This window comes from Carassius auratus, chromosome 2 (genome assembly GCF_003368295.1).
Source record: "Carassius auratus strain Wakin chromosome 2, ASM336829v1, whole genome shotgun sequence".
NCBI classification, from domain to species: domain Eukaryota; kingdom Metazoa; phylum Chordata; class Actinopteri; order Cypriniformes; family Cyprinidae; genus Carassius; species Carassius auratus.
In genome coordinates this window covers 18,347,096-18,362,727 of record NC_039244.1, presented here as the reverse complement: position 1 = coordinate 18,362,727, position 15,632 = coordinate 18,347,096, and the positions used below count along the sequence as shown (strand labels likewise).

Below are 15,632 nucleotides of genomic sequence, written 5' to 3'. Positions count from 1 at the left end.
AATGTCGGGCACAGTTTCAGAAATAAATGGAAATGTTTCATAAAGCCATTTTAAATATTGCTCCCTCTAAAATACCAATTTCACTCTGTCTTTCAATTATATCATAGAGGTTTACACAATGAAACTATCATATATCCAGTTTTCCATTAAATATATTATTTATTTCATTTCGTCAATAAAACGATTTAAACTACATTACCACAAGCCTCCGTCGTTCTATATATGGAAAGGCGAAACTAGGGGCTGTTTTTTGTAGTTCATCGAAGTTATGATTAGGGTTAGGGTTAGGATCTCGCTAAAGAGGGTAATTTTCCTCAACATAGCAACCCTTAATTGTTGACTTAATATATTACTAATGTGATAATAGTAGCAAAACGTTCTTTTGTAACACGATGCGCTGTTTAGTATGGGTTAAAGGATAGTCCAACCACAGACAACCCTGCGATGACAAGGGACATTGACAGCCAATGATATCAAAGCTGAGCAGCGGCGTCACGCTTCCTTATCCATTTATGACCGATGACTTTCGTTTTTCGGCTGAAGGGATAGATTGGTTAACAATCAATAACATTTGCTACCTATTAGATTGTGTTTTATAAACGTCTACACCTTCCTCCAACAATAATGCAAATGCGCTAATTATTGTTTTCAGCTTGACAAAAAATTGGGCAATATTGATGAGCACATGGCCAGCATTCGCAGTTCTATCGAACCGATTCCTCTCATTAAATCTTTTTTTTTTTTCTAAGACAGGTGCATTTTCTAATCAAATGATTAGCTTGTAACATTTAAATTGCATGTTATGTTTTGTTTTAAATCTATAAAAATTATTCACTTTGTTTTCTGTGATTTGCCATTCTTTACCAATTGAAATCTAGCAATAAAAACAGAGTTAAAAAAACTGATTCAAAGACAAATTGCCCATATAACTGCACTGCATCCTCTGTCAATAAATTGTTTTTGCCACTATGAGAATAAAAATTCTTTGCAAATACTTTTATTTAAAAAAAAAGTAAATACAGATAGTCTTTCAGAGAACACTGAAGAATTTATTTGACCAAAAAGTGATACAACACACTGTTTCAAACTCAGAAAATAAAGACCATGAAGACATGCATGTCAAGTGTGCAATATCATCTATAAACCTCCATCAGCACAGCATCAAATAAACACTGATTGTCCGAACAAAGGAAGAAAGATAACGTTCAGGAAAACAAACACCTGCTACATAAAAATGCAGAAATAAAACTGACAATAACATCATTCACTTCATGACTGGAACTAGGGGATGGCTGTGCATGAATACGTCCTTTACGAAAACTCCTGATGAGAACTGATGTTTGTTTTTTTATGATAAAAGCACCAAAAGTAAAGTTTACTGTATGAAGCTTGAAAAAGAGAACACAATGCTTTATCAATATAAAAATACTATTTTCAACCATTGTTTTGATCACTGGTTCTGTATACAATATATGGGTTGCTGGAAGGTCACAATGTATTCATTATAAGCTTAGAACTAAAACAAAACTGCACTGCAAAGTCTAAACTCTAATCAAGGGAGCATTTCTGTGTGTGTTGGGAAGATAAAGAGTTAAAGAGGTGAGTCCTTGTGCATGATCGAGAAGAACATCATTATCTGCGAACAATCCTGAAAGACAGAAAGGAAGGAAATATTATAACATGCTACTTTTAGACCATAAAACCAGCCTCTGTAAAGATGCTGTATAATTATATATTAAATGCATCTATTATTAAAAGCTAGTCAATAATAGCAAGCTATATTCATATGAATTATAAAAAAATATATTACATGCTTAAAGGAATGTTATCAGTAGTGTAATTGATCTGCTCACGGAAACCTTTCCAATGTATGTGAATATTATTAATAATAATAATAATAATAATTAGATACTGAGAATAATTTGGTAGTAAAACAAAGTGTTGCATGTTTTCTTGGTGTACAGAAAAGTATATTTATTTTGTACATCATTTGCAACTGCTTTTTTTTCACTTAATTAGAAGCCCCCCAAAATTAAATTGTCCTCTGTAATAGGGACTAATGAAAAGAGAATTAGAATTTATTTTAAAATGCAAAGTTGAATAATAATCAAAAAAAAAAAAAAAATCTCTGTAAACACTTAAGTGTGTCCCATAAGACAGTGGCTCCCAATCCTGGTCCTGGAGAAGCCCAACACTGCACATTTGAGATGTCTCCCTGATCAAACACACCTGATTCAACTCATCAGCTCATCAGTGAAGACTCCAAGACAGATAAGAGAGACGCCAAAACCGTGCAGTGCTGGGGTTCTCCAGGATCAGGATTGGGAACCACTGTCATCAGGTCATGAAAAGTTCGACACACACTTGTGGTCATCATGCTCACTCGACACTTGGCCTAAACATAGGAAAGACGTCAAATAAATAATCGATTGGTCAAGTGCAAAGATGGCAAGTGTGGGTATTTGGACAGTGCAAAAGTTTAAGAAACAACAAATGCTGTGCAATTTATAACAGCAGTTTGATAAAAAGGTAAAACCAACACAGACTTACTGCTGCAAATGTCTGCCTCCGCAGCTTTCTGTCTTCTCCATTTCTGAAGGAAAACCTCTCCACAAACACCACAGGGATGACTGCTTCCTTTACATCTTTTCAACAAAAAAAAAAATACATAAATAATAAAAATAAGAAAGGAGGAGGGGGGTAAAATAAAATAGAATTATAAACAGAATTTTAATAATGTTTTGTGAGCAAAATATTTAAAATATAAACTGATATGAATGAACTGCAGGAAGGGAAAAATGTGTCCTTTCATTTATTTACTTTTTTTGGATTTACATAAAAATGTATCAAAAGCATGGTACAGTAAATGTGTGATATCTGTCATATAAAAGCACATCAAAAACGACAATTACAGTTGTACAACCATAGTTAGTTTGATGATTATTTTATTGTTGTATTGATTATTAATATACCATAGTAGAACTACAGTTACTGAGGAAAAAACATGGTAAATGTCCCGTTCCTGGATTTTAACTTCAAATTTAATTTGTTGCTATTGTACATGCCGTGGTTACCATGATTTTACTACAAATTTACATCTTTGACATGAAATGAATATATTGAAAGTCTATGGCACGTCACGTGACCGACAGGGTTTAATCACACTAGTTAGCAGGTGTGTTCATTTAGTTAAACGCAATGAAACTCAAAGACAGCCGAGGATGACTGATATAATACAGCGAGTAAACAATATGGCGCTAATCTGATTAATAAAGACAGAATACATTTTATAACAGGCATTAAAAGAGCGTAATTATATCTACTCACCGACCCTGTGGCACATGGAAACTGATGGCAAGTATCGCGATGTGTGCTGAATGAGACTTCTTGAACGTGATTTCATAGAGATGATGAACTATGAATAAGCGATAAGCGAGAATGGTGTGTAAGAAAACGGTTAAACTGCTTACTTGCACGCGCCTTGGAGCGTTGTTAAACTCACCTTTTTATGCCGTTTTCCCTGCAGTTGAGTGTTGCTTTGGTCAAACTCACCGCTGAGTGCTGTTTTACCTGCAGTTGAGTGTTGTTAAACTCACCACTGATGAACGCGCTAAGCTTTGGCACAGAGATCACTTTAATATCAGATTGCGAGAATATTTAAACCTCAAAAACAAGTTGGAGGGCCAGATAAAAACGATCTCTGTCATATATATATTTTTTGTAGCCTATTATTTATTTTTATTTATTCAGTGTAGTTGCGGTGTGCTGAACCAAGACGTCAAATTTAAACGCTGCTGAGTTCTATAGAAGTCTATCGGACAACCTGCACGTTGAAAAATAACGCCAAAGGTATACCCAGTGCGTCAAAAAAGTGACGCCAGATCACTTGACCATGCGTCAGACATTTGACGAGTAGAGAGTGAGACTGTGTTGTACTTTTACTTTTTTAGTCTGTGGTGGAAGTTTGTGTCTGTGTGTGAATTGCCAAACTTTTTATGTTCCCACATTTCTTTATGTTACGTCATATTTCTTTAAATTGAAGGTTAACTTCAACTCATCATTAACTTCAAATTACAAACTGGCAAATCTGAACTTGTTGAAACATGCTAATATTATCAACACACAAAAAGAAATAATAAAATAAAATAAAGTTTGTATTATTATTATTAATATTATTATTCTCTTTCACTGACCAAGGTAATAATGTTCGCTGTGCTCAGTTTTAGTCTTGGGTGCATAGATCAACACATCATATTCTAGTGAGGGTTCCGCACTCGCCTAATCACTTTCAATTTATTTCAATTTAGTAACAGAGCATACAACAGATGGTTCAGCAGCAAGCCTTAAGTAAATACAGTAAATAATAAATAAAATAAATACAGTCAAATCAGTTGTATTGTAAAATATTATGGTTTCAAACAACTTTTCTCTTTTTTTTTGATATTTTAAAAATTCATTTATTTTTGAGATGGGAAAGATTAATTTTCAGCTGCCATTACTGTAGTCTTCAGTGTCACAAATTCTTCGTAAATAATTATTAATATGCAGATGTGCTTCTCCAAAAACATTTCCTGTTATTATCAATGTTTAAAACAGTTGTTCTGCTTAAAAATGTTTTGTAGAATTGTGATACTTTTTTTTTCAGGATTCTTTAATTAATAGACAGATCAAAAGAACTGCATTTATTTGAAAAGGAAATATTTAATTTATTTATCTATCACTTTTGAGACATTCTATGCATCTTCGCTGAATAAAAGGTTTACGTTTTTCCATCTTAAAAAAAATGCAGAATAAATAGCCATCTTCTTTTCTGCTAACACAACATTTTTCCTGACCTATGCAGAGTCTCTGAGATCATTCACTGTTATAGTCATGTCTCTTCGACTAAAGTTGGCAAATGTGCATAATTGTGACAGTCGATCAGAAGCCACTTAAATAGTGTTATGGATGTGCAACCAAGAGAATAAGTGTCATGACAGTTTCCTGTAAAACAGTAGTGTGTTACCAAGAGAAGTGAGACAGAGCTTTTATGCCCCGACACCACCTCTTTTTTACAGAGCAGATGTGACAGCTTAGTTTTATAAGTCCCAGAAATATAAATGACTCCTGTGAGCTGTCACACTATTAGAATGAAACTGTTTAGCAGTAAATCGAAATAATTGCCAATCTTAAGTTCATGACAGATGCTTTGCTGTGAGATCATTTCCTGTGGCGCTAGGTAGTTTTGAATGGTGAACTGATACATTTCTCGGTTTCATTAAGCAAAAAAAAAAAAAAAAAAAAAAAAAAAATAGACCTACTGTATGGGACAAATAACACACTAGGAATTCATAATGCTTTAAGTGCTAATGCATTCATAATGTACACATTGATGCCTTATGTAATATTTTGTGTAATGTGATAAACAAAGTCTTTTCATTTAATTGCAATTGCAATACATTAACAACAATAAATAAATCAATATATTGGCGATGAAACTATTATTATTCAGGAATCACTAGTACATTTCAAAAGTAATTAAGTAAATGGAAAGTAATACATTGAATAAAATGTGAAATTCTAATATAGAAATACTTAAGTAGTTAGGAAAACATTCTTATGATTTTACGTTTTATTTACTTTATTTTTATTTAAGTTTTATAACTTCATGATCAAAATCATGTTAGATTCACATTACAGTGTGCATTTTAACGGTTCCCTATTCATGGTTACATGTTTAAAGATATATTTGCTCATTTAAAAAGTATTTTTGTTCAATTTTTATGTCGGATTTCAGTTGAGAACTGATTACAAGAATTCTTTAAATGTAGTGTCCAATATAGTACATATAAACGGCATAAATAAACATGATCTCATTTTTATTTCTTCTTTTATTGTTTTTCTACTTTAAAACAAAACAATGGTACATCATTTGTTGGTCATTGCACAATTCCCACATCATCACTTGAATGATTTAATAGTCTTTAAAGACTTTACTAATATTCTAAAATGATAAATAAAGAAACGTATCATAAGGAATCATTTGTTGTATCTGAACATTTGACTGATAGAGGCAAGCATTATCTTACTTTGGCAGACATCTGCTCTTCTTTCTTCTCTTCCTTTAGCTCATATCTTTTCCTCGTTGCATTGTTTCTAGATGTATTGAAGATTATAAGAGAGGAGCAGACGGTCGCTCATGTCAGCCGCTGTCAGAAGTCTGCACCGAGGGAGTGGACTGCGGGGACACAGTTGACATCCCGGCCAACCAGACTGTGTTCGGGGACCTCTTCTACGGCTACAATAACCACACCAAAGAGATTACATCAGGACAGATCCTTAAGGCTTCCTTCAGGTGAACATGTACTATGTGCTTGATTTTACCAGTGATAAGGGTCAAAAATGACTTATTTTCATCCATTTTTAATTGCAATATTGTGCTGATAATGTGAAATGTGGTAAAATCAGAAGTTCCTTTGCCCAATTTAATAAAAGCGCAATTCATGTACAGCAGAATTTCTATCTAGTTGCACGAAGACACTTTGAAGATTCCCGTAATTAAAATAGCACTTTGTTGTGCACTGTGGTCAGCTCAACCTAAAGGTCACCATGCAAAGTCATTGACTGCCCTGAAATTGAACACGGACACTTACAGATGCAGGATCCTGCATCCATCACAGCACCACTGACCATGCTTCAGGATTTACTCTCTGTGCAGTTCCCTCCACCTTTTGAGAGGCACTAATGTGAGCTCTAATTATGTGGAATGGCGAGGAGCAAATTAAAGATGACCATAAGCAAGTTTGGTTTAATAGGGCTTAATTTGGCTAGCTAAAGCTACTAGATCTTAAGTTGAACAAAAGGAGGACACGGCAAGTTCATTAATCCTCTGTAAAGTATTGCAGGGTTACGAAAATAAATTTCAGATCTGAGGAAAGAGTCGAACTTGTGGTGCTCGGGAGGAGCAGCGGCAAGAAATGTTTTTTTTTTTTTTTTTGATGAATTCACTGTTGTTTGGATAATTCAATACGAATAAATAGTATTCACTAATATTGCCATTTATTTGTATGCAGTGTTTCTGTTGTTTTAGGTCCTGATTTACTAAAGAAAATATCAAATCTGTTAAAATTGCACAATACACACATAATATGTGCTGAACACCTCAACACAATTTGCACACAAGTTGGTTGTGAATTTTTCCGATATGGGGAATTAAGCAGACTTCTACCATCTGGTGTGATTTCCTGATTATGATTGAAGTTTGAGTTCAGTACGTTATTATTATTATCAGTACGTTATTATTATTATTTATTTATTCAGTTATTTTAAGTGATTAATACATTTATTCAGCTAGGAAACATTCAGTTGATCAAAAGTGACAGTAAAGGCATTTACAATTTTACGAAAAACTTTCATTTCAAATAAATACTCATCAATGAAACTGAAATGTATCATTGTTTCCACAAAAAATATTAAGGTGTACAACTGTTTTAGACTGTGATTATACAAAGAAATGTTTTAAGACCCTAAATTCAGCATTAACTTTGCAGGAATAAATTACATTTCAAAATACATTAAAAACAGAAAACTGTTTTTTAGGTTGTAATAATATTTCACATTATTTCTGCTGTTACTGCTTTTTTTGATCAAATAAATGCAACCTTGGTGAACACGAGGCTTCTTTCAAAAACATTAGAAAAAAATATTTCCGATCCTAAATTTCGAATAGTAGTCTATGTGTGTGTGTGTGTTTATGCCAAGTTATAATGCTCTTTTCTTCCTTCGATTTTCTTATTTCAAATGAAATTCTGTTAACACTTGCTTTGCCGCTTTTCAGTAGTAGCACATATAGGATTTTCTGCATATTGTATATACTAAGAAGGGTATTTGCAATGAAAAGAAGGACAGTGACTTTAAACATTAGTTAAATTTGAACATATTTAGTGCCATGTTTAATAGATTTTGGAGTGCCAAAACATTATTATTATTATTATTATTTTTTATTTTTTTTGTACAAAAATATTACATGCAAAATATTTAATTCACCCAGGGTCGTCTGTCAAAGAAAATGTGAGATGTAACATTGCAAATAATTTATATATATGATATAATCGTATTACATCAACTGCATGCAGTGTACACTCAAAAAATTCAGGAGGAATTAAACAAACATATATTTTGCCAGATTAAAAAAAAAAAAAAACAACAACTGCCAGATAAAACTCATCCAGAGGATTTGAAGTTGTTCATTATTCTGTTTTAAACTTACACAAGGCCGTGTGTTTCCTTTGGCGCTTCACCAAAAATTACTGCCCAAAATTCTGGGTTGTCACACAGCAGCTGCTTTTACAATCTGACTCATATCTGAAAGGCATGGTTACATTTTCATGCTGTTTAATCGTGAATGTGAGGTGCAACATATTTCCTGTGACAACCTGCCCAAAAGACAATGCATGTATTAGCTCCTGTTTGATTATTATAAAAATTTTTTTTAAGGTTTACGGTGTTTCAGATAGATGAGCATGCCATTTTGAAAGCCCTGCATTGCAGCGATGGTGTGCAACTGGATGTTTCCTTTCTCTGTAAAGTAACTTGAATGTAAAGTAATTGTAAATTAAAAAAAAAGAAATGTAGAGGACAGTCATGAAACCGGGAACATAGAGGACAGATTTATTGAGCTTGTTTTTCTAAAGTCCAGCTTATCTAAACATGGAAGTGTTTGAGGTAAACCATTTGAGATCATATTGAAAATTCTGATTATCAATTCAGTTATATTTAGTATTTTGGCAAAAGTCTCAGTTTGGTATAAAGCACACTTCATGCAATCATAAATATTATATTATTATTTACTCATATTTCAGTGTTTTTTTGATCAGTGTTTTTTTTTGAAACGATGAAAGTCAGTCAGGTCCAGTATTGTTTGGAGCACAGACAGAGACAATATTAACACCTTCCCAAAAATAAAACCTCTTTTTTTTACCCTCCGCTGTCTTCTAGCTTGTATTTGAATATTTTTCTCCCCCATGTTTCCTTATTTAATGCTAATGCATACCTCTATATCTGTTAAACACACAGATATTATGACAGTGAAATAATTTGTTGATTTCAGTCAGTTCAATCTCAAAATACCAGTATGTTGTGCTTGTCAGTTGTCAGCATAATTTAGCTTTTAATTCATCCTAGTTTGGTACTGCGTATCTGGAAGCCAACTGCATGTCCATGCTCATCATTTTAATTATACGTAGTCTTTTGAAATGTAGCATCTGGCATGTTGCAAGCCAAATCGGCACCTCCCCAAGCAGTAATTGACATGTTACAGTGCCATTTACAAAAATACATTAGTGCTATTTTTGTGCCAATTTTATGATTGCCACACAAATGTATCTGTATATTCTCTCTTTCTGTCTGTCTAATAATAAGAGAAACTTGCTACATGTGTGAACATTCTTTTAGTATTCTCAGCTTTAAATTTTAAGCACCTCCATTCGGTGTTATTGGAAAAGGACAAATTAAGATGACAGGTAAAGTTTGTCAAGACAAACCTGGATTTTAGCTTGCTGTTTTAAGTTTAAAATCATTCTAAAAGCTTACTGCTTGTAAAAGTATTTACTGTTCGTAGCTGGGTGGATGGATTGGATACTTGCTGTGACATTTCTAGGGTGTTTGTTATTTCATATCTGTCCTCTATGTTCCCGGTTTCATGACTGCCCTCTACATTTCTTCATAAAAGTTACATTACAGAGAAAGGAAACATCCAGCTGCACACCCTCGCTGCAATACAGGGCTTTCAAAATGGCATGCTCCTCTATCTGAGAACACCATTAACTTCCTATGGCATTGCTGCCAAACTCTCTAGCTTGTTGAGCAGCAGCCCGTATCTGTGTACCATAGTGTTTGTAGACCAGAGTGCAAAGAAATTAAGAAAATTAAGTAAATTATGCAAACATTTTATTGACACCTTAATTAAATGTACAGTACTATATACAGGCTTTTAGAGATCATTCAAAATACACATGCCTACTTCCTCCTCCATATCTTGTGTGCATTGCCAGGCAGGATTTTATTTAGATTTCTGTCTTAACATCATGAGACTTTCCACTTAAAAACATGTGCCCTTTCCTAATTGCTTTCCCTCTCCTCTGGGTTCCAGCCTTAACCAGTTTCACTTCCATTCCTTCCCAGTGTGTTTTGAGCTGGGTTTAATGAATTTTTCAGTGGCCTTTGTTCTCATTAAGACTTTGCAGAGTCGTGATCAGGACTACCTCTCTTAAAATCTCCCAGTTGGGTGTTTCTATCCACAGCAAGAAACTCAAAGTACTACCTTTCTCCCAGCACTAAATTAAAACATCACACACAGACTGTGAACAGTCTGATTATTTTTAAAAGCCTGAAGTCTGAGCTATTTTCAAATGTCTCTCTTTTTTTAATGTTCTTGTTGCTTTCAATTAGAATTATAATTTTCTCTTATAAATGGAATGTTTATTTCAGGTATTCAGTATGATGTGATATTAGCACAACTTTAATGTAAAACAAAATAATTTATGTATGTAGAATTATTATGATTTATTTATTTTTTTTATTTTCTGTTTAAGCATCTTCACCATCTGTTTGACTGACCAGCAGCAGGTTGGGAGTGTTTGGACAGACAGTTCTGTTTAGTGGCACAGAAATTGCACAATTCTGCCTTAATCTAGAATGGGTGAAATTTGAGCAAGTATTTTTAGTTTATTTTCTTCAGCCCACATATTATGATTAATTATGTGTGAAATCATCTCTTAATTACATTAATTGATAACTGGATATCTCATTATCTTGCCTGAAATGGGATCTCAACTTCACACAGTTTACTTATTAAAATGTTCCATTTCCCAGGTGTTTTTTAAAGACGTCTTCTATCAGTATTATACTCTATTATAATCTGTTGCTGGACAAAAGCAGTTCACCTAGTTTTACATTTGAAATTTTTCTATTGTCCATTTTGAATTATTATTTTTTTTTCTCATTTGACAGATAATCCCAACTGTGATGCCTAGAGCATCTTATAAAACTTGCATGTTTTGTCTATAATTACCTTACTGCTAGATGTTATTGCTGAAATCTCCCTCTTGTATGTCCGTTCTTTGTCTGTGCACATGATTAATGAAGTTATGTCGCGACTGAGGTTTTTCTCAGGAGACTTTTCTGTATGCAGTCTATATTTTTAGATTTTAGATTACTTGGGAAAAGTAACAAGCATTAAAAGCATTAGACAACATGCAAGTTTATCTGTTTAATAGTTTCTTTTTGTAATGCATTTAAATTGTATATTGCTTTATTGTTGTTGATGTTATTGCTATGCACCAAAATTCTGTTTTAATTCACAGGGGTTATAAGCAGCAATTGTTGCCCTGTAAAAAAAAAAATATATATATATATATATATATATATATATATATATATATATATATATATAAACTTTAGAGCAATATGCATCATTTTTATTTAATTTATTGGCTCCTTAATTTATTGCACATTTCTATTTAGCTGGACCAGCTCTGTGGGGAAATGAACCTTTTATCAGATATGACTTTGACAAGCAATGCAGAGCTTTTAATATTTCAGTATGCAAGTATCCATTGAACCGTGAGCTTCAAGTTTGACAAGAGAAACAACTTTTTTACATTTCTATTAGATGTGAGGAGGAAATTCCCCCTGGTGCTCAAAAGAATTTCGGTAGAATGTGATTCACTGAACCTTCCAGCACACCCAAAAGGTCGTATTTGGAAACAGATTTTTGAGGTTTAATTTGCCCTGGAAAACCTACAATGAATATGATTTGTAATGTTCTCGGTTACAAAGAATAGCAGATATTACTATTATTTAGCCAAGTAAATGGCTGTTTTCTTTATAATTAGCTCAACATTTTGAGTCATCCAGAAAGCGGGGGTATTTAGCACTGTAGACCTCCACGTATATAACTATATGTCGAACATAAATGACAGTCGGTTCCACTTCAGCCACTTTTCATTCTCATATTAAGATGAAGCACATATTGCAAGCCTCTGGCTTTTTTTTTCCTCCCCCGTTTAAGCCCAATTATTTATACAGTGCTCTGTTTATTCCAAGATAATATAATTCTTTCATCCAAGTCCATTTTATAAATTAGATATGACAGTAATGCTTGAAGAAAGATTTAGATTGTATAATGTTGCCTGTTACAATTTTCTGAATGCTCGCTCATTTGCTAGATGATCTTGTAGGCATCATTCTAGCATTTTGTTGCATTCTATGTATTTCCCTTGTGTGCCTTCTAGGTGCTTATTTTGCTTTGAAAAGGAAAGAGTTTATTCTATATTTTCCTATTCTCCTTTTATTCATGCTTTTCTTTGACATTTTTTTATATCGCATTGTTCAGTTTCTATACATGTATACACTCGGTCCCAGAATACTTTAACCTTGATCTAACTTAAGATACATTGAGATATATTGAGTCAGATCTTCTATGCAGAATGCAGAGTTTGTGCATATTTGCGTTTTTCGCTGTTGTGTCAGTTTATCCCTTTCCATCAGTCCTTCTCTCCAATGGACACTTATTATTAGTCACATCACTCTGAAACTAAACTATATGTAGTTTAACCTATCTTTCCTTTTCCCTTGTTTAAAGTCAAACTTTATTTTCTTACTCTTTCCTCAAGACTATAGTACTTCGTCAGATCTAATTTAGATATATAGTCAGTCTTTTGTGCACTGCTTTTTTCAGTTTGCTTTTTCTTTTTCTCTTTGAGCTCCTCTACCTTCTTTTAATGCTTCCCCATGATATGTATGCCACATTATGGAAAATAATCTCTTAATACCATTTTAAATGTATCCTATCCACTTACACTTTCACTCCTTGCTATGAAATCATATTCTATCCAAATCAAATAGTAACAAATAAATAGAATGTCTATTTCCACTAAGTGCAAATAGTGACTTGCATGAGTTAAAATCCACCTCAAGTTCCCAATTAGCCAGCAATTTATGATTTTAATAAATAAAATCATATACATTGAATATGAGGCTTACTGTTATTCAATATACATTAATATGCTGAGGTGAAAACAGTGTTTGCCACTATTTGTATTAAGTATAATTACATAAATTGAATCTAACAACATTTACACGTAGTGCAAAGAAAATACTATTTTCACTGTGGAAATAGCATCTAAAGCTATTTGCGATTAGTGCACTTAACATTCAAACACTTTAAGCCTTTGCTAATATAGCAACATATTTTGTACACTGTTTATATACATTTTTATTTAAATGACTCGCTAATCGCAAAAAGGTGGTGTTTCATGGCAATTTGATCAATAAAATGAAATCCATTTAAACAATAATGCTAAATGATCAATGAAGAAAGGCATTTTCATATGTTTTTTTTCTGTAGATTTTGCTACAATGATATGCCAGAAATGTAGGATTTGTGTGATTGACAGATAGGTGAACATGAGACTGTGCTTTAAGTAGATTGTCTCCTTTATCTTCTGCTGTCTAGGCAGAAGAACTTTGCCCGTGGCATCGAGCAGCAGCTCCCGGATGGCATGGTGGTTGCATCTGTGCCGAATGAAGCCCAATGTCATGAGGAGCTGTCTGACCCAGTGCCTGATCCAGAGTACCTGACTGGTAAGAACTTCCTGATCAATCACTGAGTGTCTCAGTGGCTAGATAAATGTGTGTGTGTGTGTGTGTGTGTGTGTGTGTATGTATATAGGTCTAGATTATACACACACACACACACACACACTCCCACTCCCTCAGATCTGATCAGATCAGATCACGCAGATCTGTATTACAAGGTTTAAAAACAGTTCAAATTGATGAATTGTGTAATCTGTTACTTTAGTCATTTGAGGAGCAGTGCTGTTTGATTGTGTTAGCGCTAGCAGTGTTACATAAGATGAGTGACAATATCTTATGATAAATATTATAACTGCTTCACTGAGGCCACCTCATGAAATAGCAGGCTAAAAGGCTTTATCTTGTCAGTTCATGACTCATGCTTAGAAGGGCTTGGCGTTGTGTGAGTCATACTGTGTATATTTCAATAGAAGACCAAAAAGAATAAAAACTTTGTGAAAATATTAACAAAAGTGAAAGAAAGTGTGCCCCTTTGAATAACACAAATATGATTATTTATTTATTTATTTTTTTTTATTTATTTTTTTTACGTAATGAACATTTTTATAATAAAAAAAGATGCTGTGCACTGAAGCCAGGACCTGAACTGTTATATACTGTATTTTCCGGACTATAAGTCACACTTTTTTTCATAGTTTTGCTTGTCCTGCGACTTATAGTCAGGTGCGACTTATTCATCAAAATTAATTTGACATGAACCATGAGAAAACATTGCCGTCTACAGCCACGAGAGGGCGCTCAAAGCTGCTCAGTGCTCCTGTAATCTACACTGAAGACATAGAGCGCCCTCTCCTGTCTGTAGACGGTAATGTTTTCTCTTGGTTCTAAATAAATGCGACTTATAGTCCAGTGCGACTTATATATGTTTTTTTCCTCATCATGACCTATTTTTGGACTGATGCGACTTATACTCAGGTGCGACTTTAGTCCGAAAAATATGGTATATAACAGTTCAGGTCCTGTCTTCAGTGCACAGCACATATAGTTGCACATCATAATACAGTACAGCCTCTAGTACTCTTCGGCTTATTTATTTATTTTTTTTTAGAAGGAAATAATATTCAAAGCGAAGTATTTCAGGTCATGTCTGTCCACATCCATTTTCAGTGTTTGTGTTTGTTCTAATATGCTATAAATTTTCTTAAAACTCACAATCATTCGACTGGTTCACATTATCTCCTGCCAGATCATGTGGATGATGAAGAGGCAGAAAACAGAGGGTATTCACTAAATCATTTTTCAGGAGCTTCTGGATGCTGCTGCCTCTGTCAGGACTCATTAGCTGACCAATCTGACTCCCCTCTAGAGTTTACCGTGGTACAGGTATTCTGTGTGGCAGCCCCTTACCCTATATAAACTTTTATGCTCCTGTTAATGAGAAAGAAAAGGGGAGAGCATGGAAATTCTGTACCGTCAAATGAGGCTTCAGAATGCGTCGTCTTTCATCATTCTTTTCCCCTCTGGCTTCGGCCACCCATATCATACTGCCAAAGAATGAAGGATTACAGTCCTTAAGGTCTGGTGTAAAATAAACAGAAGGAAAAGCCAAACAAAATCTAAATCTTCTGTGCTTGTTTGTTTTCTTGGTCCGGCAGCTATTGCCAGCTACAACATGTTATGTAATTTGCATATCTTTGTGTTTCTTTATATATTGCATCTTTTCATGTGTATTTTGTCATAAGTCCTTGAACAGACTTTATGCATTGCTAAAAAATCTAGTCTGAATTTTTACTTAGGATGCATATAATCTGGAGTTGCTACCAGGGTGTCAATCAATTAACTCACTATATGTATGTATGTATGTATGTGTGTGTGTGTGTGTGTGTGTGTGTGTGTGTGTGTGTGTGTATAACACATATATGACACAAATTAATATACAATTTTCAAAGACAGTAAAGCACTGAATAGACATGCACAGATGAGACTTCATAAGTCAATGTTTATTAGAATTTGTTGTATTTATATTGATTTATTTAAATTTATTTGTAAATTAT

General features: G+C 33.8%; 1 protein-coding gene across 1 annotated transcript in view; it reads left to right on the top strand.

The window, feature by feature from the left end:
* The window catches only part of LOC113040761 (astrotactin-1-like), a 100,480-nt gene that overhangs the window by 276 nt on the left and 84,572 nt on the right, over positions 1 to 15,632 (top strand). Inside the window, exons 2-3 of the mRNA XM_026199019.1 lie at positions 6,140 to 6,334; positions 13,496 to 13,623. Coding sequence (XP_026054804.1) covers positions 6,140 to 6,334; positions 13,496 to 13,623 — 323 coding nt within the window. The remainder of the gene's footprint in view (positions 1 to 6,139; positions 6,335 to 13,495; positions 13,624 to 15,632) is intronic.